This window comes from Cyanistes caeruleus, chromosome 14 (assembly GCF_971803275.1).
Source record: "Cyanistes caeruleus chromosome 14, bCyaCae1.hap1.1, whole genome shotgun sequence".
Classification (NCBI taxonomy): Eukaryota; Metazoa; Chordata; class Aves; order Passeriformes; family Paridae; genus Cyanistes; species Cyanistes caeruleus.
The window spans coordinates 4970408-4994355 of NC_141714.1; the positions used below are offsets into that span (position 1 = coordinate 4970408).

At 39.2% G+C, this 23948-nt stretch overlaps 2 protein-coding genes across 10 annotated transcripts in view; one reads left to right on the forward strand and one right to left on the reverse strand.

Annotated features, from left to right (window-relative positions):
* NCBP2 (nuclear cap binding protein subunit 2) lies at positions 1–3087 on the reverse strand. Its single transcript, XM_086851174.1, has 4 exons — positions 2760–3087; positions 2423–2604; positions 1515–1653; positions 1–855 (listed from the first exon to the last, which is right to left on the reverse strand). The coding sequence occupies exons 1-4, from the start codon at positions 2844–2846 to the stop codon at positions 757–759; spliced, it is 507 nt and encodes a 168-aa protein (XP_086707300.1). The 5' UTR covers positions 2847–3087; the 3' UTR covers positions 1–756.
* The window catches only part of TEX11 (testis expressed 11), a 26867-nt gene continuing 6000 nt past the window's right edge, over positions 3082–23948 (forward strand). For 4 of the 9 annotated variants that reach the window (XM_086851154.1, XM_086851152.1, XM_086851156.1 and 1 more), the window contains exons 1-22: positions 3082–3175; positions 3268–3455; positions 5447–5531; positions 6707–6786; positions 7344–7424; positions 7507–7626; positions 8549–8629; positions 10856–10941; positions 12269–12326; positions 13097–13192; positions 14619–14700; positions 16051–16129; positions 16908–17059; positions 17775–17860; positions 18767–18904; positions 19195–19297; positions 20356–20480; positions 21270–21355; positions 21486–21539; positions 21976–22016; positions 22614–22700; positions 23763–23833. In XM_086851154.1, coding sequence (XP_086707280.1) covers positions 3145–3175; positions 3268–3455; positions 5447–5531; positions 6707–6786; positions 7344–7424; positions 7507–7626; positions 8549–8629; positions 10856–10941; positions 12269–12326; positions 13097–13192; positions 14619–14700; positions 16051–16129; positions 16908–17059; positions 17775–17860; positions 18767–18904; positions 19195–19297; positions 20356–20480; positions 21270–21355; positions 21486–21539; positions 21976–22016; positions 22614–22700; positions 23763–23833 — 2010 coding nt within the window. In that variant the 5' untranslated portion in view covers positions 3082–3144. Of the gene's footprint in view, positions 3176–3267; positions 4708–5192; positions 5532–6706; positions 6787–7343; positions 7425–7506; positions 7649–8548; positions 8630–10855; positions 10942–12268; positions 12327–13096; positions 13193–14618; positions 14701–16050; positions 16130–16907; positions 17060–17774; positions 17861–18766; positions 18905–19194; positions 19298–20355; positions 20481–21269; positions 21356–21485; positions 21540–21975; positions 22017–22613; positions 22701–23762; positions 23834–23948 lie in introns of those variants that run through there. The other 5 variants (XM_086851161.1, XM_086851159.1, XM_086851158.1 and 2 more) reach the window with 3 other exon arrangements.

Here is a 23948-nt window from a genome sequence, read left to right on the forward strand (position 1 = left end):
TCAGTCAGACCCAATACAACTGTTTATTTAAAAAATTAACAGAAGCTTTTAACAAAATCACACCGAACAGTGAGGATCTGAAAAGCCAGGCAGCACTGGGGGCATCATAAAGAGAAATGCTCTGCAGGCCCTGACCAACCCAAGGGCTAGATGTGCAGATAAGCAAGTCGATGATAAGACTTGCTAAGTTTTAAGTGGATGATAAGACTTGCTAAGTCGTTATCACTTGCTAAGTGGACTTGCTAAGTCGATGGCAAGTGGATGATAAGACTTTGTCCACTTCCCTCATTTAAACAGTGATACTGTTTATTAAGCAGGTGAGGTTGTAACTTAGAAACCTGACTCTGTCCTGCACCCTCAGTAGGTGCCCAGGCACCTGGAGGGCTCCAATGGTGGTAAGCCTTTAAAGAAGTTCCATTTGAAAGCAACCACGGCTACAGCTGCAGCTTGGAGGAAGCCACCTGCTTAAGTGCAACACGAAGAGTATGTCATAGCATAGGTGTGTGTGACATGCTGCATTTCTTCTTGCAGAGAATCCTACAGAGCTGTCCATTTTTTTCCCTTGTTTCCCTGTGTAAGCACAGAACATCCTCTCTAGTTCAGAAAGAAGGGAGAATGAACACATGTATATCCACAGTCTAAGAAGAGTCACCTTTTGCTGGAACTTGGATCTTACTCCATACCCTGATCCCAAATGTGAGAACAGGCTAGCTCTGGAAGGACAGAGCCCTCTATGAGCTAGGAGCCACAAGGCAATTAATAGATTGCAGGCTGGTGATTTGCCTTCTGCATCTGAATGATCTTGCCAAAGCCACCTCTTCCCACATCGTAGTCTGTCCGGTATTCATCTCGAACCTGGGGACAGCAACAACACACATGTTAATAGCCAGCACTGCTTGTCTCCTACTAGACTTCAGAATCATCATCCCCTCCTTGTTCAGCTGGTGGGAAGCTCAAGTTCAGATTAGAAGCAGTTCAACTCATCTGAGATCTCTTCAACTACTCCACCAAAAAGGTGGTAGTGGAGGTGAAAATGACAAAAAAGGTTGTATTTGATGGTTAAGACTTTTTCAGGTAAGAAGCAAAGAAGACCCCAAAATATTTTCATTCAGCTTTTCAGCACACCTTTCTGAATTTCCAGGCTTGGCCTTCAGAACACTTTATCTCATCTAAACCTCATCCTTGCCCTTGGGAAACCTGCTGTGTAAAGAGATTGGCCTGGCAGCCACACTGTTTCCCTCTACTCAAATTCTGTATCATTTCAAGGGTACTAGCTTGGATTAGAGAACATTCTGCTTGCATTGCAGAAGTTTGGAGTCCTAGACAGAAATGGCCTTAAGTTTTCCATTTCCAGCCTTTAACACCAGGTATCAATTACGGAAACAACCTGGGAGTGAGTAAACTTCATCATCAGGTCTTTACAGTCTGTACATTGTTCTCCATGAGACAAAACCAGCAAACAAGTACAGATTCTTACAGGATCAAATTCAGGGATGAACTGGCATTGCCTTTACCTGTCCTCCAGTCTTTCCTCTCCCATACTGTCGCCCCTCCTTAAACCCTGCATCCCAGTCCGTGCGGATGATGCGGTCGTCCAGCCGCGTGCCATTGATAAACCGCATGGCATGCTCGGCATCTGCTCTCGTGTAGTACCTGAGACACTCTGTAAGGATAACTACATGTGCTGTTTTGTTGGTAGAGAGAAAAAAAAAAACAGGGTAGTATTGTATTTGAGAAGCAGAACTCCCCTCACTGCCTTCCAGCCTTTTCTACTTTTCCTGCTCTTCTTTATGGGATCACAAACTGCACTCATGTAAATCCAAGCCAATGCTCAGAAAGGATTCTGTACTTTAGTGTTAGTACCTGCACAGACAAGACAATGGAACAGAGCCATTAAAGCCTTGCTAAGGGCAAGAAATCAGTAGTATGCCTTTTTGTACTATGTAAAACTTGACTGAAATAGAAAAGGAGCAGGCTTCACAGGAGAGCTTTGAAGAGACAGCTCCTGGCACAACCTGTATGAGCATGCATTCCTCTGCTTGAAAATGCCCCCATGGCTTATTCTGCTACTTCCTCAGGTGTGCAGTTGAGATGAGAAAGTAAACACGTGCTCTGGATGTGGAAGATGTCAGGCTGATGACTGTAACAGTTCTCATTTTGGCCCTAAAATCATTAAAGGAATCAATGAATTAAGACGGCTCTGCCACGTCCAGAAAGTACAGCTCTGGTGGCACTCATGTATGGCACCATTATACAATCAGTCTCACGGTGTGGAGAGCTAGGTGCAAGGATGGATGGGATGTGCCTGGTAGGAAGCACTTGGCTATCACCCTTCCAGCAGCGGTACACATACACTCGCTGGGTAGAGGAACTACAGGTGCCATCCATACACGTGCTGACAGAAGGGAACCAGAAAGGATACTCTACAAAGCAAAAGCCACAGGGGGTTTTCTTGATCTTGTCCAGACCCATGACAATCCTCTTGACATCTCCGCACTTGGAGAAGAGCTCCTGGATCTGCTCCTCGGTGGTGTAGAAGGACAGGTTACCGACATACAGCGTGGAGGAAATCTTCAGGGATTTCTCCTGTAGCTGCCTGCTACCCTGCGGGCACAGAGGCGCACGCCGCGGGCTCAGCGCGCTCGCCACCCGCTCCCACCGCGCCGTGCCCTCCCGCGCCCGGCTCCTCGCACGGCCTTGCCCCGGCCTCAGCCCTCCCCGCCCCCGCCGGGCCCCGCCACCCGCCGCGCCGGGCGCACCCGGAAGTGCTGGTCCCGGTACTGGCTGATCTCGCAGTACGAGTCGCTGTTGAGCCCACTGAGCGTGGTGTGCAGCAGCCCCGACATCGCGCCCGCCCGGGCCCCGCCGCCGGCCCCGCTGCCGGGATCCTTCCAGAACCGCCGCGCACCGGACGCGGCGAGCGGCGCACGAGAGACGCCGCTCCGCCACGCCGCGCGATTGGTCCCGCCGGCTGTCACTCAGCGCGGGGGGCGGAGCGGGATCGCGAAGTAGCCAATCGGCGGCGCGGGAGTACGGCGGGAGCGCTGGGTCGGGGCGCGCGCAGAGTGCGCGGCGCGCACGCGCAGTGTGGGGGCGCCGCTCCCGCGGTTCCGCGCCCCTCGCGGAGCTCTCCCCTGAGGGGCCATGGCGGGGCCGCGGGTGGCGGCCGTGGAAGGTGCCGCGGGTCGCGGGCTCTCCCTTCCCCAGCCGCCAGTGGCGGCTGATGTTGGGCTGTGTGTCACGCTCCGCTCTCCTCCTCTCCTACAGCGCTGGTGCGGGAGCTGCTGAGGGAAGAGACGCCGTCCCGCATTGCCGCCCTCACCGAGGAGCTGTTCGAGGCGGCGGAGAGCATCTCTCAAGAGGATGGGAAGGTGGCGGAGGGAGAGCCCCCCGCTCCCAGCCTGTCTGAAGAAACGGGGGGTGCATGTGCTTCACACCCCACAGCCCTGGCCCAGGTTGGTGCTGCAGCTCCGTAAACACCAGCTGCTGCTGCTTCTCACCCTTTGCGGTGAAGCTAAACGTGTATCACTACTGAAATGTAAAGAAAAGAGTTAATTTCTTTGTCGTTTGCCTCAGTAGCGTGAACGTCCAAAATAAACTAGGAAATGTTATTTTTCAAAGTCAATGCGAAATGATGATCCTGAATGTAAAAGTGTGTGTATCATTGACTCTGCTCTCATGAGACCCCACCTGGATACTGAGTCCAGGTCTGGGCCACCGGCATCAGAAGGGTGTGGACCTGCTGGAAGAAGCCACGAAGGTGATTGAAGGGCTGGAACACCTCTCTGGGGAAACAGTTCAGCCAGAAGAGAAGAAAGGCTCTGGGGAGACCTAAGAGCACCTTCGGTGTCTCAAGGGGCTCCTGGAGAGCTGGAGAAGGAACTTGAAGTTCTAGGAAAAGGGGAAATGGCTTTACATTGAAAGAAGGCTGATTTAGATTAAATATTAGTAAGACACTGTAAAGGTGGGGTGGCCCTGGCACAAGTTGTTCAGAGATGCTGTAGCTTCCCTATCCCTGGAAGTGTTCATGGCCAGATTGGACAGTGCTTGAAGCAACTTGGCATGGAAGGTATCCCTGCCTGTGGCAGGAGGTTGGAACTTTAAGGTCACTTCCAACCCAAACCATTCTATGATAGTAATGGAAAAAGTTGCTGGTTACTGATAATGTTATTTATTATTTCAAATTAATAATAGTATCCAGTTGTAATTTCAAGTAAAAATGCAAGCAGAGACCACTGATGCATTAAGAGTTTGGTACTGGATCAGAGGAGAGGTCCTCACCCTCTCTGTGCATTCCTATAGTGACAGCAGATAACCCAAGGAAGAAGAAAACAAGCAAGCATGTAATTTTAACTGCCTGGTAAACAATATTCCAATACACAGTGTTATATTGGAGGTACTCCTTTTCAGTCCTTGTAAAAGTTTACCAGGTTGTTGTTTATAGTGTTTGTTTTTTCCTTTTGGTTGTTTCTCCTAGAGGAATACTTAGAAAATAATAAACATCTGCCTTAAAAGTCCTTTTTCAAAGAGAAATACACGAATCTGAAATAAGGAAAAAGACCAGCTGAGATACTACTGAGATACTACTACTGAGATCCAACTTCTTCCTCGAAAATAATATTTTCAAGAGACATTTAATAAGTAGCAATTATCAGCTAAGGAACACTGATTTGGGAAGTCCTAAATTTGCAACAAGGAGCAAGATAGGTTAGTAAGTGTTGTAACAGAAAGTGTCATTAGTACAGTGTGTAAAGAAATACAAGAGCATAAAAGTGGTATCCTTCAGTTCTTCCTGAATCAGGTTAAATTATTTTTGAAGAAAGGAGAAATCCTTAATTTGTAATCTGGCCATTTCAAGAAGAGAGGCTATGAACTCTCTCCTAGATAGGCAAGAGTGTATTTGTAGGCAAGATCTGTCATGAAAAGTAGAATAAAGTGATGGAAAATGCAGCCCCTTAGGGTGGGTTGCTAAAGCAGCCTATTGCCTTTATGTAGTGCTGAATCTTTTTAACAAGAGTATATAGTCAGTAGCCTTTGTTCTTTGTTTGCTAATATCAGAAGTTCCCCAGTGTAGGTATTTAAGGTAATTAAGCTACTTAGTGTTCTTTTTGATGTGCAGAAGAGGTGAAGCCTTACTACAGATAGTTCTCAAATGTGATAAGATTCTTAGAGTTCTTTTCCAACCCCTTCAGGTTTTAGGTGAAGAAATGCTACATGATCCGTTCAGCATGCCTGTTTTCAGGTCACTGTCCAACATGTCCCTGTGGGATCCTGTGACAGTTTGATGGAAAACTCTCACCTTTGACTGCGGTGTAAAAGGGAGTTGCTTAAACATGTGGAGAGGCCATTCCTGTAAAACACATGAAAGATGCTTCTTTTCAGTAGAAAATTTCAATGGGATTCATATCCAGGAAAAAATTAAATTGAGTGGAATTCTCCTCTTCAGGTTGAAGAGAGTGCAGTCAGCTTGTGGAACTGGACTGTGACCAAACACACGGGTGCTGTTATCAGTGATGAGCAAAGAGCCAAGTGTACGTATATGCTGTACCTTCCTAAATGTGTTCTGTGTGCTGTAGCATGGAAATGAAACACTCTGCTGACAGGCACATAAATAGTGCTGTAGATTTGTTTGGGTCTTTGCAGACGAGGGCTAGGAAGAGCAAAATGTATCAGTGGGCTTGTATAAACAGTTCAAGAAGAAACATCCTCATGTCATATTTATCTTCTTGTGACACAGAATCAGTGTAGGCATTCTTGTCACTCCTCTTTCTAGAGATGTCAGAGTACCAGTAAAGAGGTGATGTGACCAAAGGAAGCTAATTTGCCTTTTGGTACTGTGGTTCACATCTAAAAATATATGGAAATAACATAGATGTATATTTTGGACAATTTTAGACTGTTGGTAAGTTTATATCAAGTGAGATTTTTTTTTAATGTAACTATCTTATCCATGTTTACATACAGATACATTCTAAGCCCTCTTTTCACTGACCTGCTTAAGCCAGGTGCACAGCTGGTGGGTTCTCTTGGGCCAAGACCAGGGCTGGGAGAAAGCAGAAATGGTCTTATCCCTCAGAATATTCTTTCTGTGATTCTGTGGGATTGCAGTGTCAGGCCAAAATTCTTCTCTTGAGGGATTATAGTCAAAATCATGTATAATCTTCATCATAAAATTATACCAGGTAAAGGGAAAAGGGTAAGTTGATACAAAGTAGAGTGTGATGTTCTCAGATCATGGCTGAAGGGCCAGGGGAGGCTGTTTTAAATGCATTAATTAGTGTCTTTTCCATGCCTGATGTCTAAGGAAGGCCTGAAAATATTTCTGCTTTCTACTTTGAAACTGTAAAGATTATTAAACTTCATTTCCTTATTTTGCTGAAGGCTATTTTGAGGCTTTCAGGACATGTTACTGTAAGCACCTGCAATGTAATTAAGTCTTTGAATATCATGTATTTAACTTAAATTCTCTCTAAATTGTTTAATAGGTATTTTAATAAGAATATTTTTTTTCCTCACTGTCTGAAAAGCAATTTTATATATCTTGGCTAAAATTCAGATTGCCTTGACTCCCGAAGCATTCAGATTTTTCTGTCTTTTGATTTAAAATGCCAGACAGTTTTTCAGATATGGCAGGGCCTGATTTTCTCTTAAAAAAAAAAAAAAGTAGAGAAGAGGAAACTTGAATGCCTGCACTGTTTTCTTGCAGTGCGGTTTGTTGCTTGCAGACTGATTTGCCTTTGTGAAGGCAGCGATCCTCCAGAGGGAACTATTCGAAGACAGATTTTGGTAAGGCTAATTGTGGGTGAGTAATGAAATACAGTTGATCCCCCAGGGAATTCTTCAAATCTTATTACATTTGCTTTGGAAAGGGAGTGAAATATATGTCTAATTCTGGTAGGATAGCTGGTGTTTTGGCAGAGGTATTGCTGACTGTCTCTTCTCATCACTTAAGGAAAGATAAGATTGATGGTCCCATTTTTTCCCTTCTAAGAAAACAAAGTACATGCTGAAGTGGGACCTGTATCTTAGAGGGATACCTTGCTGAGCCATTGGAGCTAGGAATGTGTGGACAGTGTGGTTACCACCACATCTTCTCATAGGGGTAAAATATGTTATGAGCAGGAGATTAATTTATTTCAGTGTCTTATAATATTGTCTAGTAGGCCACCATACATCTTACGATGTGTCTGAGTGTTCATTCAGAAGTGAGTTACTGGTGAGAAATTGCAGAGTTTAAATACCCTTGTCCTGTGTTATATGTATGCAACAACACATGAGATCTTACGTTTTCGTTCTTGAAAGTGACTGCATTTTCACAAAAGACTTACCATTTCCTCCTTCAGATGTCTATGAAAACTGGGAAAGGATGGATAGATATTGGAAAAGCTGGTCTTGCAGATGGATTTCTAGAGAATGCCATGAGTGTAAGTTCTTTCCCAGTTTTGATTTCTTGCATACACACTTTTTTGTAAGTTCTGTGGGTGATGCCTGCACTTTGTTTTCCAGAGTATAGAAAAGCTGTATGCAAAGTTACGGAAGGGGAGTGAGAGTGAAGCAGATATTCAAGTACACAGAGCTGATGTGGAGAAGAGCCTTTTCAAAGTACTCTCTTACCAAGCTGAATCAGTATGTGTTCTCAGTTTTCCTTGTAAGTCACTAGAGGTATAGAGGGAAACTCTAACCCAGTTATTAGATACCTGAATGCTTGGCATTGAGGATTTGCTGAGGGATAGATTTCCTTCACTTCGGTGTAAGATAGCAGATCTCATATTTTCATTCAGTGTTGCAATCATTTAATGATTTTTAATTTCCCTCATTTATTGCAGTCATTCTTGCAGTGGTATTTATATCTTCTAGTTCAGATTTGTTGCTTTATGATTTGGCTATCATGGCTGTTTATAAAATAAACAGCTACATGTATGAATCATAAATGGGTCAATTCCAACAGTGTTCTGTGCTTGACTGGAGAACAAGGCAAATAACTATAATTTAAGGTATGTAATTTAGAAATTCTAGGTTTTGACAGGAAATGTTTTGCCTGACTGAAGTGTCTGAGAACTCTATCAGTCGTACAGAGTATTACAGATATAGGAGTGCAAATACAAAGAATGTAGTTTCTTGCATTTGTTGATCACACTGACCTCAGTATCTAGAATGGAAGTGCTATCTCCAAAATTCTCAGGAGCTGCCCTAAACAGGACAAAGCAATGGCCCATATTTTTAATTTCATCATGGAGACAAAAGGAGAGGTGATATAAATTTTGCTGATCTGTTGAGTCATCTTAACATGTGAATGATCTTGTCCTATGTCTCTGGCTTTTGCACACTACCTAAGGACTGCGGTGATTTTCTGGATCACTATGTCATCTGGCAGTATGGAGAAATAGACAGAATTATTATAGCACTGTAAGGTCAGATACCTAATCCCAAACCTAGCTTTACTGCATGTGAAAAACCCAAGTTCTATTTTAAAGAATGAGGTTTCTGGTGAATTTTAAAGACCAATTGCACACTAACAGTTTGTTGGCATGCTCTGCTGCTTTCTCAGGCGGTTGCTCAAGGGGATTTTCAGAAAGCAGTGACGTGCGTGCAGCGCTGCAAAGATATGTTGATGAAATTGCCAAAAGAAGTAAGTGAAATCTTCCTTTCTTTATCATTCCAAACTTTGAGAACCTACTTTCCTCTCTATATGTTAAGAAATGACATGTGCCATATAAAATTTTGAAAAGTACTCTGAGCTGAAGATCTCTTCCGTGGCTGGTTGCCTCTTTGAGATTTTGCAAAAACTTTTGCATGGAAACAGCAGAGTTTTTTTCAAAGTGCATTTTTTTATTGCTTCTCTTAGATTAGAACTTGAAATAGAATGATAAACTCTTCCTGAACAATGAGAAGACAAATCAGCAGGCAAGGCAAAAAGATTTCTAAATTGAAATTTAGAAATTGAGTATACCACCTACTTGCTACATAACCAGCTGCATTTTACATCTTGATCTTGTATATTGCATCTTGTACCCATGTGAACATTTGTCTGGGGACAGATGGGACAAGAGAAGAGCTGAGTTACAAAGTTTTTCATATGCAAGTCTGTTACTACCGTCAGTATTAATCTTCATCTTCATGAAACTGTAGAGCTATGAATGGAGGGTTCCCATTGCACTAAATTGTGGTTTTTGTAGTTCTTGTCTCACAGAGAAAACAAACTATCATATGCAGATTAGTTTTTTGTTTGCAAAGATAAAAGTTTATTATATTTATATCAGAATAAACTTCCTGATGTTTATTTTCATTTGCTTACATGTTTTCCCAATATTTAGGAAACATTTTGTTCCTGTCTCTCTGGCACAGGTAATGAAATTCAAAGGGGAAGATGCAAATTCTCAAAGAAAAATATGGGAAACATGGTTGGAGTTTGTGTTGTTAACCAATTAAACTCCAACTGCTTTTACATTGCTTTTTGTCTTCTGCAGGCCTTGTTCAAGTGCATCTGGGTGACTAAGTTGCAGGGGTCTAGCTTTGATTTGAATCATAACAGCAGAACTTCTTACTGTTGAAAATGTTCACTGGGATCTTTGCATTCCTGTTCCTCATTTAATTCTAAATTAATTTAATTCTTTCTGCTTGAACTCCTTCATTAAATAATATTAAACTTGTGATGAAAGCTCTTCACAAACCAGGAGCACTGATGCAGACAAGGTAAAATTTTCTGGTCATGAGAGAGATGAAATTTACTTCTGATTTAAAGAGTGGTGTTTAAAAAAGGAGGAAAATGGAAAGAGCTAGTGATTGCTGCATGAATCCAAAACTTTTGCACTGCTGGGTAGCTCTCAATCCTAAACTCTTCCAGGCTCCCTTTGTACCAGAGAGTCCCTGGAGAGTATCACAGGAAGATTATTGTGTTGTGTTGTGTGATACTAGAGATCAGCTGGAGATGATTGTGCTCATCGATAGTCTATGAACCAAAGCTCAAGGAAACTTTCTCTCCTGGAAAGAAAACATTCACAAATGAACCTGTGAAAAATAAGGTTTCACATCTGAGAGTGACCTCTTTTGTGTTTGTGCAGATACCTAGTCAGTGCTTTTACTTCTGGATTGCAAAAAAAAATAAATTTGAAGCAAGATATTGTGCTACGCTTCTCGTTTTTGTCTGAGAATTTGAAATCTGCAGCCCCTTGCAAAAAGTGTCATTTATATTAGGGAAAAAAAGATACTGCAGAGGCAAAATGGATGTAAATATTGGCAGCCTGCTAGCATATAAAATGACTTTTTTGTCTCTTCTTTGGATGACATATGACAGCTGCAAATCATTTCAAAGGAAAGGCAAGTTGTTATGAACTGATGTTGTCAGGGCTGACTGATAAAGCTCTGAATAACCAAGCATTCAAAAGCAGTTGTCTTCTAAAACTTGTAATCCCTTTTTAACCTCAGAGAGAAACACTGCAAAGAAGCCTGCCATGAAATGGGTAGAGTCTTCTTCACTTAATTATGTAAAACTTTCTGTTATTTAAAAAAAAAGGTTATAGTATTACAGTCTTTCCTCTCAAATTTTATTTTTTATTGTTTAATTTACACAGTTCTAGTGCTTTCAATATGATTTATTGAGGAACTCTGTGTTCCTCATGTGTTTCAAAAATCCTGCTGTTTTGTGTGTCCTGGACTGCTTAATGATACTTCACTTTCCCACCCAATTAATGATTCCCTTTTAGTCATCTTCAGTATCCCCTTGCAAAAGGCCAGATGTGATAACAGTGGATATATCTTGAAAGTAAAATGCATTTTAAAGAACCTGAGACTGGAGTGCTATAGATCTAATGATGTTTTACAAGAACATTTTGGAAGCAGGGGTCTTTTATTGCAGACCTGTTACCTGTCAATCCTCTGTTACAATTTTGGAGTGGAAACCTATGAATGGAAGAGGTATGAACAGAGCTCCTTCTGGCTCAGGTAATGTGCAAAAATCAATAAACAAATCCCTGCTTTTGAGATGTAAAAACGTGTGTGAAGGAGAGGTGGAGCATGAGAAAGTAGAGGCCTCATTAAAAATGTGAGGATACAAGATTTTAGCTGAACCAAATTATCTGAGCAGATACTTTGTCATGGTTGTACACTATTGCCTAAAATCTATATCTGTTTTCCCACATGGATTTCGTGCCACTAAAATGAGAATCATCTTCCAGTGGTTCTTGCCAATTCTCTCCCTAGCACTTCCTCCAAAGAGATTAGTTTTCTGAAGAGTCCTTGACTGATGAAAGGCACAAACATCAAGGTGAAAAAGGAATGGGTAGAGATGATTTGGGTAGGATCCAAATAACTGTTGTTATTTGGATCCTCACTAAGGGTGAGGAAGTGTAGGCTATCAGGAAGAATATCCTCATGCCTTTCTACACAGCCTAAACACAGAAAATTTGTGTTTATGTCTTCTTGTTCTTTTAAATAGTTAGAAGAAAACTAAGGGCAACAGATCAAATTCAAAATCGTTATGGTCATTTATGTTGTCAAAGAGGATTTGTAGAAATGCTCAGAATTAGTTACAGCTGGTGCTTTGGAGATTATTTTATATTTTATTCTTGTGGAAAATTCAATACTGACTCCGGATGACAAAATTTGAGGAGGAAATAAAGCTTTGCAAAGTGCAGATAATAATCTGGAGAAAGAGTGTGGCTCCATCTAGTGGGTTAAGATTTACCTGATTTGAGAATATATTAGCTTAAAAAACAAGAGCCCAGTCACTGTTTTTCTTTCTAACAGTTCTTCATTCACAGCATTTATAATCAAATCTGTTTTTTTGGAATTACCACTGTGTTTTCTCCTGGGTGGTTCTTTGTTCTGCCATTTAACTTTTAGAAGAAGAATGGGGAATCATGAGTTACAGGTTCTGTCTTTGCTATTCATGTGCTGTGGTCTGGAGACCAGTCATGTATAGATTTTGTGTATTACCATATTATGTGTCAGGTGAGAATGGAAACAGTTGTTTCTTCAAAATCTCTGATTGATAATTGATAAATTAATTGATAAAACCTACTGAAATATTTGAATAGAAGAGGTTACAGAATGTGCTACAACAGGTTGAAGAAAGTGATTGAGTACCATTTTTAATATAAAGGTAGGAAGAACCCAAAATTTTCTGTTCTCTAGTAAAAGTGACTATTAGAGATTAGTTTGTGTGATTTATGTGGTTTTTAATTGCTTAGGAAGTGGGAAAGGATCAGAATCTGAAGACTGACTGAATTTATCTCTGTCATCCTGTTTAACTTTCATTTATCATTGATAGCCAGAGTTATGACATTGGGAAGATGGACATGAGATATTCTGTTGGCAAAGAAATGCAGGTAAGAAATAGAGAAATTTCTATTTACAAATAGGAGGATTTTTCTGAACTGACTCCACTGTATCATCTGCCTTTTTTGTGCAAACCTGCCCAGTGATGTCTTGGTCTCCTTTTTAGTAGTCTGCTATGAAGTTTGACAGAGTTTCAAGTTCAGTTGTTATGAGCATCAGTGACTGATGAGCACCTTTAAATCACATTTGATTCTACTATTTCATAGAAATCAAAGTGTAGAAAGTAAGGCTGAAGTGGATCCTGAAAAGCTATCTCTTCTTCCATTCCTCTTCTCTTTCAATACATCATCAGTTGAGCTGTGTCATTTGTGATGGATGTTTCTCTGTCTCATTCTGAAGTCAATTTATTGTTCTTCTTCTGACTGCGGATATGAAGATTTTAATCTCATCCTCTTTATGTAAATAATTTATTTATTTGAAGTCCATCATCATGTGGGCCTTTGTCCTGCTTTTTTGCTTGTTTGTTTTCTTCTGTGAAGTGTGTACCTCCTGTTATTTCAATTTCTTCTTCCTTTTTTTTCTTCTAGTTATTTGATTTTCCTTTCAACCCTTCTGTTTTTCTCTGAATTCTTGTTGATTCGTGTCCTGTATGTACTGCATTGCTTCCAGACTGGATATATTTCAGAAATGAGAAATCAGTTTATGTCTGATACCAGGCAGGAATTTTTTGGACTCAAAGAGCTTTTGTTTTTCATGACCTTAGAATTTAAGTCTCTTGTGTTCATATGTATGTTTATGTGTGGCTATTTTTTGTTCCCAGGCTAAAGTGCTTCGATTGTTAGCTACGACCTATTTTGAGTGGGATTGCAGTCTGTACCTAGACAAAGCATTGAAAGCCATAAGCTTGGCAAATCAGGTAGTAATTTTTGCTCTATTTAAAGATTGCAATAGGTGAAACTCAAGCATTTATTGACACGATAATATGGACCACATTAATCACTGGTGTGTTATCTGGGACAGCAAATTAAGGTGTGTTTGCTTTATGTTTCCATGCTCCTATGGGTGTTTTGGTGTTCCCAGCTATTTTTATTTTTTGTAGAGAAATACTTTTTCACATGTGGAACTGTCCTCCTGCCTCCTATGTGTTAATAGTAAGGTCCTTTGATGACAGTGTGACTACAATTTCTCAGACGTGGGAGTTGACGCAGGCAGCTGGGACAACCACAAAACCATAGCTAAAGCAAAAAGAATAAAATTATTTCTGTTACCTCATTATCTGGGGGATCCCCAAAGGAACACCCAGGCAGAGGCATGCAATCAGACCTTAAAAATTAGGTGTTTAAACATACCAGCTATCCTGAAGGAAATTCATATATCTCTGAGCAGCCATTACAGTGAGGTCTCTTGATCCTTTACAAATTCTTTTTTCCATAGAGACTTGAATTAATTTTGTGCTTCTATCTATTCAGGTCAGTGTGGAGTAAATGAAATCTGAAAAATTCCTATTTGCCTTTGGTTGATCATTAAAAAAAATTAATTTTCTGTTTTGTACAAAACAAGTTTTAAGTATGAAATTTTGTTTAAATGGAAGCTGAAATTCAGTTTCTGCATGCTGCCTGGATATATGGACAGATCATAATGCACATGCTCATGAGATCAGGATAAAAGGCAGTGTGTTTTAGTCATGCAAATAATGTGCTACTAGAGTATCTAAGCCTTTTGTCCTCTTTATTTTTTACTTTTGCAAAGCTTTTTGAGGCAGAAAGTGTTTTTATTATAATTTTTGATAATGTACATTTTGATATTGTGTGAGGGTATGGAAAACCAGAAGAAAATGTTGATTCTAGAACCTGAAATATGCACTGTTTTAGTGAGGGCTTTAGTATACAGTCCTCAGTGTTTCCAACTGCTCCTACTGTTGTTGCCTCCTGAATTTCTTCTTTTTATTAACTACTTTGAATCTGCTCATATTAATTCTAGATTAATCCAGCTGATTCACACATAGAAAAGCAGGAAATGTTTCTATCATTCAGTAATGTTCAGCTTCTATTTAAAAGTATCAAAAATGGGCCACGACAAAATGAGAATTTTACATCTTTTGCTTTCTTTATCCTTGTGGTCTTTTGGCAGTGTAAGAAAAAAAAGGATGCACATTGCATTTAGGAAGAAATTATTGCATTAGTTGCCTACCACTTGCTTCAGTCATTAAAATGGAGCTGAAGATTACAGTGGGGAGTATATGATTCCTTAATATTTGTCTGTATTATGAATGTGCTGTAGTCTCGCAGGATCTCTGTTCTACAAAGAGCTGTCCAAATAATGTATTGTTTTATATTGTGCAGGAGAATTTGCATCCAGCGGGGTTTTTTTTGAAAGTTAAAATTCTTCTTAAGAGTGGAGCATCAGATGAAGATATCAACTCAGGTATCACAGCTCTCCCTAGGTTTCATAGTGAGGTCATGTTGCACAAGGAGACTGCTTGTGTCATACATAGATAAAAGATATTGTGTTATTGGCAGAATCTGCATTAGCTATTAGCTATTTCTCCTTTTTCCTCACATTTATCACTTGAACAGAACTGATTCTGCTATGAGATGAGAGGATAATAAAGTTTTTGGGGAGACTTAAATATAGGAAGGATAATTAATATGTCAGAGAAATTTATTTTCATAAATAAAAAAAACTTAAGGAAGAGAGGCTTTGTACTTTTCATGGTTGGAAAGCATCAGATGTGTAATGAATAATCTGAGAAATGTAGGATGTGATAAGGAGAGTTGAGGGGTTTGAATGCTGCCAGACTAGCAGAAATGGTAACTCCACATTGCCTCTGCAGACTTTCATCCAGATTTCAAGCAGCCAGTTATTTAAAACTTACAGTCTCAAATAAACATACAGTAGCTGACTTGTGTTCTACAGTTTGAATTGTGAAACCATAGAGTTGCCTATCAAAACACACTTGGCTATTGTTTAGTAACACTAAGCCTCAAATCATTTTTTCAAGCAAGTTTATTAATGAGTGGATGTCTCTTTTCTTGTATGACTGGCAGAGAAGTGTTGTGTCCATGTACTGCAACTTCTCTGTCTTTTGAGTGAAGATTCCTGCTAAATTTTAGGTATTTTACAAAAATCTTGCTGTGCACTTGTATCAGCTGCCTTAAAAATGTTTCTCTTAACAGCTGTTACAGTCATGTCCCTGTGTATTCCTTCTCTAATCTCATCCAAGCTACAAGTGTATCTATTTTGTTATAGACCGTTCAGCACAGAATAACAATTTTAAAACTTTATCTGAGTGGTGTAAAACTGATACCTGCTTATCAGCAGCAGTCAATCTGATAGCTGATGCTAAGGGCATTATGCTGAAGTAGTTCCCGTTGCAATGTGATACCACACAGCCTGAGCACTAACCTCAGTGGTAGGTTGTTCCTGCTGGATAAGGATGAGATATTTTGATAGAAGGCAGCTTGAGGCAAAAAATTTGTTCTATTAAAGCCTATGCTGTTCCTGTTTAAAGAGAGAGAGGACTGGAACTCCAGAGCTATCAGTCTGTCACCTTTCTGTAGTACTGCATTAACTATACAGTCAAAGGAAAGTCAAAGCAAAACAGATATTATTCTTCCATTTGTTGTAGATCTGTTATAGAATTGCTGGTTTTTTGTGGGTTTTTTTCCAGTTTTGTTTCTGTCTTTCAAATAAGCTGTAAGAGATAAGTGGTAAATTGAGCAATTAAGTGTCTAAGTCGATTATATAATCTCAAGTGCTTTGTGTTCTGTCTAGCTCTTGCAGAATTCATGCACCTTGGGATGTCTTTAGACTTCTGTTTGAATACTGCCAAACTGCTGCTGGAACATGGAAGGTATGAAGGCATCTCTAAGTGGGGTGAACACAATGTTTGGAGTTGTTTTTTTATAAGCAAAGAACATCTATTATACAATGAAGCTTTATTTCAAAAACATGGAAGGTATGAAGGCATCTCTGAGTGGGGTGAACACAATGTTTGGAGTTGTTTTTTTATAAGCAAAGAACATCTATTATACAATGAAGCTTTATTTCAAATAAAAGCTCATGGAGGTGAGGTGAAAGGTTTTGAGAGGGAGCCTGTTCTTTTTATCAAGGAGATCCTGATTATGGCAGCAACAGAACAGGGTGTGAAATAAGTGTAGTGGCAATTTGCAGTGCTGTAGACCTGCTTTGGAATGATTAAGATTCCTTATGTAGTTTTAATATATGTCTGGAATCATCAGACTGACATCTGTCTTCTAACCAACCATCAGAATGACTTCGGAGCCCTAGAATCATTATTGGGAAAAACAGTAGAAGGATAACAAGTTACTGCAAAATAAATTGAGGCATGAAATTTTACCCTCTTAAGTGCTCCATCATGATTATCTATGTATATGCTTGTATCTTGATGCAAATGTGAAGAATAAACTCTTTTGAATACAGTGGAAGAAGCATGTGGTAAGAGGAAGCTGCCATTGAATAGATGAACTATAACAAATTCATACCTTGATACATTCTGTCGGTGTGATTGAATGACAAACATGCTGTATAGTGTGAATATGTTAATCTCTAGAATGGAAAATTAACAGCTCTTCTGGTGCAGCCTCTTAAAAATGCATCTCTATGAATAGGGAATCAGTTGGTTTTGATTTTCTGAAATCTGTTCCTGAACGATTTGAATCTTCACCTGACCTTGGAAAAATTACCCTGCTCCACATCGAGTTCCTGTTGCAGAATAAGAGGGAGCTGCTCGCTAAGCAAAAGATTGAAGAAGTTATTATAGGTCTGTATCCATCTTTTACTGCTATTTACTGAAAGCTGGATGTAGTTGGCTAAGGTCTTGCATTCTAATTTTCACTTTTTTTGCTTATTCTCATTTTTCTTTCTCTGTGTCTGTTTTCCATTATGTTTCTTCTACTTGGCAACTCTCAACTTCCATATTGAATGACACTCAGGATCAAGCTCAGGGTTAAATTCATTTGCTATACCAATTCCTCCTTCTTAGTGCAGTCTGTGTTTGACTGATACATGTGGCATTAGAAACATTAACCAGGAGTTCTGTGTAATGCTAATACTTTGTCTATTCAGCCCAATTTATTTTTGTTTGTCAGTATAAGGTAGGTTCCATATCCTTGTTTGAGCAGCTGGATAACAGTTTGTTTTTCAGGTCTGTTGCACCTGTAGCACTGTAGTACTTTTTGACTGCCAGATCTGCAGTAAATCAAATCCTTTTTCATGTTGCATCAAGCTATGAGCAAGAGCTACATTTACGTTGTTCAAGCACGAAAATATTTTTCTCTTACCCACTGGGTTTTTTTTGGTTTTGTTTGGTTGATTGGTAGGTTTGGTTTTTTTTTTCCTAAGCAGGATAGGAAACACTGGCTCCTAGCTGAAACTATTGCTGTGTCCCTGTTTCTTTGTTGCAGGCTGTAGAATAGATGCTTCTCAGTGCGTTTCCTAAAGTTCTTGTAAAGTGATGATTTGTGGTATCTTTTCAGGTCATTATACTGGGAAACAGCTGTTGCCTGAAGCCTTGAATCAGCTGCACATCATCTTGTGGGACAGAGCTGCCAAACATTATGAGGTTTGGGAGCAAATAGTAGTGTTCTTATTTATATCAGTGAAAATGAAAATCTTTTTCTGACCTCTTTGATATGTCTATTTTTGGTTAGAGTGCAAACTGTTACTAAGAGCTTTGTTCCAGCTGGCACTAGTTCTATTTTCATCCATCTGGGTGCTGTTTTCAATTACAAAATCAAGTTTCAGGTAGCCTTATCTTAAGGTTTGTGCATGGGAACAGTTAACACAAGAATTCCTGCTCCAGCTGGTTCCTGTATGGCTATGGGGCCTGAAGGGATTCGTCCAAGAGTACTCAGAGAACTGTCTGGTGTCATTGTGAGGCTTCTTAATGATTTTTGAATGGTCTTGGGAATCTGGAGATGTCCCAGTTGGCTGCAAGCTGGCAAAAGTTATCCCAGTTTTCAAGAAGGGCAAGGAGGACAACCCTGGAAACTACAGGCTTGTCAGTCTCACTTCAGTGCCTGGTAAAATTATGGAGATTATTCTGGGAGTTATTGAAAAACACCTGAAGGACAATGCAGTCATTGGTCACAGCCAGCACTAGTCCATGAGGGGGAAGTCCTGCTTGTCAAACTTGATTTCCTTTTAGGACAAGGTCATCCACCTTGTTGATCAGCTGAAGCCAGTTGATGTCATCTCTTTGGATTTCAGTAAAGCTTTGCATACTGTCCCTCACAGTGTCTAGATAAATTAGAGGGCTGGACACTCACCAGCTGTATGAAATCTAATAAAGGAAAGGGTTGGATTCTGTACCTGGAACAACCTGAAGGTCAAGAATATACTTGACTATCTAAATCTTTCATTTGCTATGACCTTTTAAAAAAAATGAAAATTGGAAAGATGTAGGCAGTTTAATTACCGAAATATAGCCATATTTGTTTGAGATTTATTTTATTTTTATATTTTCTAGGAGAAAAGCTATTCTGAAGCCCTTCACTGGTACAATTATTCTGTCAGCTTCTATACACCTGGGCAGATAGATCAGAACTTGGCTAAGCTGCAGAGGAACATGGCTTCTTGCTATCTTCATCTGAAACAAGTTGACAAGGTATATTTAATACAAATGTAGACATAGTTATGTCTTTATTTGCACTGCTTTTATTTTTGATGAACTGGCTCTTTCATTTCTGGTCAGCCTTTGCTGCTGTCTTCTGGTCTCATCACTTTTGTTTCAAGGGCAGATGTTGCCCTGTCAAACATCTTGAGTTATTCTGTAAATATCAACAACATAACCATTAACTAACATTTGCATAACTTTTTATTTCTTTTCTATTGCAAATTATATACTAATTTCAAGGTGATGTTGTACTGATTTCCTTTAATCTCTTCTGTGAATAGGCTAAAGAGGCAGTTAAGCAAGCAGAGAGGTGTGATCCAAACAGCATCTTTACTAAATTCAGTGTCTATAAGATTGCAGTAATGGAGAACAATACTGATAAAGGTACAGCTTGAAAGTTAAAGGGTCCACTACAAGAAGTGCCACTAAGCTTTGGACTGTTAATCTTCAGAAAGACACAATGGAGGGTAGCTAGAAGAAAGGTCCCTAAAGTCGTTGAAAATTACTGAAATGACTGAAATGAAAGTGATTTAAGTTGTAAAAGTGTGATTCTTAATTTTTTTTTTTTTTCACACAGTATGTAAGAGGCAGAGTGAATTGCTGTATTTGATTTTATTTGGATGGAGCTTCTGGCTAGGGAGGATAATCCTCCCAAGGGCAGAAGCTATTTTAGCATCCCAGGGTGAAAAGCATTTTATAGTTTTTAGTATGCATATACAATATGAACCTTAAGGGGACCATTATTGCTACTCTTAATTTCTCTGGACAGATGGAGCCTGAAGTTACCAAAAAATACATAAATTATTGAGATGATGTACAGAATATTGTATCTCTGTAGTCTCTTTCTGCTTTATAATGAGTTCTACCATTTCATATTTTAATGAGGATCTTAGCTCAAGTAATGAAAATTGAGAAATACAATCTATAGTTACTTAGAATACAGAGTAATGTGCAGAGCTTATTTTCCAATAAGTTCTCTGCCATTTAATTATTCTCTATACAACTTCTATTGACAGCATAATTTGTTCACATAATATAGAGTGGGAAACACAGCACAGTGTGAACATAAAAGCAGTGGCACCCTTAGCATAAGCCAAGATGTGGGAGCTTGGAATGATGCCCAGACAAAGTATTAGAGAAAGTCTTCTGTCTTTGGTAACAAACAGTTACTTAGCAGCACAAAATTAAGGATGTGAGATGAGTATCATTTGTATGGCATCTTTGTTTCCTTAGATAAGTAGCTTGGAAGGCTTTCTGGCGCCTCCCTAGGAAGAAATGCGTATTTGTGGAGAAGTGCTGGTATGGTCAGGTTTTCTTGTCTTGGCTTCTCATTAAAAATAAAAAATAAATTATAGCCTTTCATAAATTATTAAAACAGTAGAACTTTCCACCTTCCAATTGCTTCTATAAAAATGTTGTTTTTTCCTCTCTATCTCTTTCAGCAATGGAAGCAGTTATTGAAATGGGGAAGCTAGCAGAAAAGCCATCAGAACATGAAGACAAGCTGAGAGTGGATAAAAATACAGGCAGCAACCTCTTCAGTTTAGCTGCCCAAATTGCTTTAGAGGTAGAGCACTTAATGTTGTAAAACATTACAATTTATAAATTGTAAATGTCTTTACTTTGCTTTATTAATATTAATATAAGTAGGACAGCTTTAACCTCTTTAACCTGGCCTAGTTTTAATATTTCTCTGTATTTCACGGATTTCTTAGTATTTCATAGACCACAACAAAGGTCTCACTCAAATGTGTTGTGTAATGCAAAGTAGAAGTTATTTTCACATAGAAAGAAGTGATATCTTTAAAAATTTTGACAGAAAAATAAATAATTCTGAGTTACAGCATCTGGATATTACAATGTGTATTTCTGTAAAATTCTCCTTAGCAAAAAGTCACATTCTTCTTCTGCCTCTGGGAATTGATCTTTGATGTGAGAGGGGGAAGCTGTGTATACAATACATATAAATTCATGATGAAAGTCCTTTGTCCCTCCTGTTTGCCTCTTGGTTGGTGGCCTGAGCGCTGTCTGAACTGGCTGATTGCATTTCAGCTATCAGGGCTTTGTTTCCAGCCCTGTGAGGCATGAAAGCCTTATCAACCTGTACTAGTCCTGCTCTTGCCACAGGCTCTTTGTGCAGGGAATCATATGATCTCTCCTTAGAGCTTTCTCTGCACTCCCAGGCAATTCTGTGCATAGCCCTTTGTTCATTTTCCTGCTACTGGACTGCACAGACTTGGGGTATGTGGTTGCTTTGGGGTTTGTTTTTGTTTGGGGTTTTGTTGTTTTGGTTTGGGTTTTTTTGTTGTAACTGAGGTAGTGCAGTATATACAAAACATGTTTTAATTCTTTTCAGAATGACCAGCAAATTGTGGCTATCAAAGCTTTGGAGTATTTGTCTGAACATTTAAAAGACTGCCGACAATTATTTCCAGCCTTAAAGTAAGAATTCAATATACTTACAAGGAGAAGCATAAGGAAGAAAAGTGGGATCCTTTCAGGAAAATTAGGGCAAAGTACACCAGTGAAAAAAAAATCTTGTTTCTTCATTGCTTGTTTTTCTCATGTTTAGATGTTTGGTCCGTCTGATGTTATCAAAAGTCTTGGCAGAAAATGCAGAGAAAAGGTGGGTCTGTTTGGAAAACCATTTTCTTATGGTGGATATGTTGTTCAAATGGTGTAATGTTTTCTTTCTGTGTTTTTTTTCTTGTAGAGTAATCAAGAGATTATTTTTTATGCTGGTAAAAGTTTACCCAGATGACTTCCTAGCTTGACCTAATGACATCACATAGGAACATATTTTCAACTTGTATGAACTTTTCTTTAAATATTTGCTCTTTGCCACCTTCTTTTATTAATGCATATGCCTGTTAGGTATTTTTAATGGAGGTTGTGAGTTAAACAATCTCTGTAACTTTGACACTAGTGGGATATCTTTCCAAAGTTATGAGTGAGAAGAGTGCATCTATCCATAACTGGGAAAATATATTCCAACATAAATAATGTGTTCTGTTGAAAAAAATTAATCCATTTTCTAACACTAAATTTTTTATCCATTCTAGAGATGAAGATATCAACTCAATGCTGACTTACTTGAACTTAGGTATGGTTTTGTTTTATTTGCATTTTCTGGAGTTCTTCCATATGTAAACATTATATGATATGATTAAATTCATACGAATGAAATATTTTGACTCCTAATTTCAGTTCAGGCTCTCAACTTCCCAGTGAAATCAATGAAACCTAAAGCTGGAGATTCAATAGTATTGTGAGGTTGGATCTCTGTGCCACAGGTTTTTGCTATCAAAAACTTGCAGTCCTGCTGCAAGTAGAAGAGATTTAAGAGCAGAATTAAATCAACAAAAGGTTCCTAGAAGAAAGGCCTCAAACTTGTAATTAAATTTAAAACCCCTTCTTGTGAAATTAAGGAAAACTCCTCTGCATTAGGCTTCAATGTCAGTAAACTTAGAAGAGCAGTACTTGTTGGCATCTTCTCTAAAATGCTGTTTGAGGCACCTTTTGCTGTTTTTTACAGGGCTTTCTGAAGAATATTAGATTTAAGTTGTGAGAATATGTCTTCATCAGGAGTTACATGGGTGTTTTGGAAACTTCTGTTTTGTAGTGTAGGGATTTGGCTTGAAAATGTTTTTATTCTGCTCCAAAAGTGGTACTTCAGTATTGAATTATATGTTTTCTGCAGCTCACAAGAAACTTGCTGAGTCTTTCACTGAAGAGAAATTTACAGGGGACATGAGGATCCTTGAAGCTCACTGGTTTAGAAAAGTTGGTAGGTTGCTCTCTCAAAATCTAAACTGTATCTCCTCTGTCTTTATTGGTCCTTTAAATCAGCGGCCCTGGAGTTTGCCTTGAACTACAGACTGTGTGATTTGAACAGCAAATATCATCACAGATAAAGTGGTTTCTAGTGGGAAATGCAGCTCCCATTGGGTTGCCCTAAGACTTATGCATAGTGTTGTCTCTGAATCCTCATTTTATAGTCTTTGTTACACGGTTTTGGTAAAGGATTAGTGCATTGGCTCTCTATAAATAAAAATATAAGCATAGGGTAACAAGTTGAACCAATTTTTGAGATTCTTGCTTCTGTCAGGGCACACAGGAGAGAAAACAATTGCAATCAGTATCAGAAGGTATCTGCTTCTGCACACATGCTCACAGTGTAACTGTGCTCCAAGAAAGAGTAGCAAGGGAAGAGGAGGGACATGAGCATGAATGGAGTCATGACCTTTCAAAGGCAGCATTCTCACTCAGGATAAACAATTCAGAGACTGTGAAAACGTGTCCTATAGAATAAATTAATGTGAAAGTTGCTGTAGAATCTAAACATTTAATTGGGTCAAGCTCTCATGCATAAATAATTTGATTGCCTTTAGATGCTCATCCATTTATTACTCAGAATTGTGTGCTGAATTGCCACGTAGTTGACCTTGCTGGGGTAAAATGAGGAATGGTTCAAGGTGTTGTGGGTTTTTTTCCTTTTCTTTTTTTATTTGTCTTAGGAATACTGTTCAACACTTGCACTCATGTGCTAGCTTTGCTAAGTAATGTAAGAAAATGTTTTTCCCAGTTCATGCTTTTGTTGGCAGGGTATGTGCTAGAATGGGCTCTTGGTTGTGGTGAAATTATCAAGGCAAAATTTGAAAGCATGAATTGGCTATCTTAACAAATCACTAGTAACAGTATTTCTTGCTGTTGTTAAATAAGCTGTTGATGACATATTGGTTCAGAAATAGAATTGTAGGTTGTGAACTACTTATTGCTAGAGATTAGATGGGCACACATGTAGCAGTGCAGATTTTTATTCTAGTCTTTATTTTTATGTCTTTGTTAGCTTGGAACTTAGCTGTACAGTTCAAGGACAGCCCTGAAAAGATGAGGGATTTTTTTGTACTGTCTTTCAAGGTATTTACTGTTGCTAATAGTGTTTCTAATTGAGGAATATTTTCATCTGTCTCGTTCTTCTAGAAGTCACATCCATGGTTTGGGTATCTCCATGGAGACAGGCTTGTATGCTCTG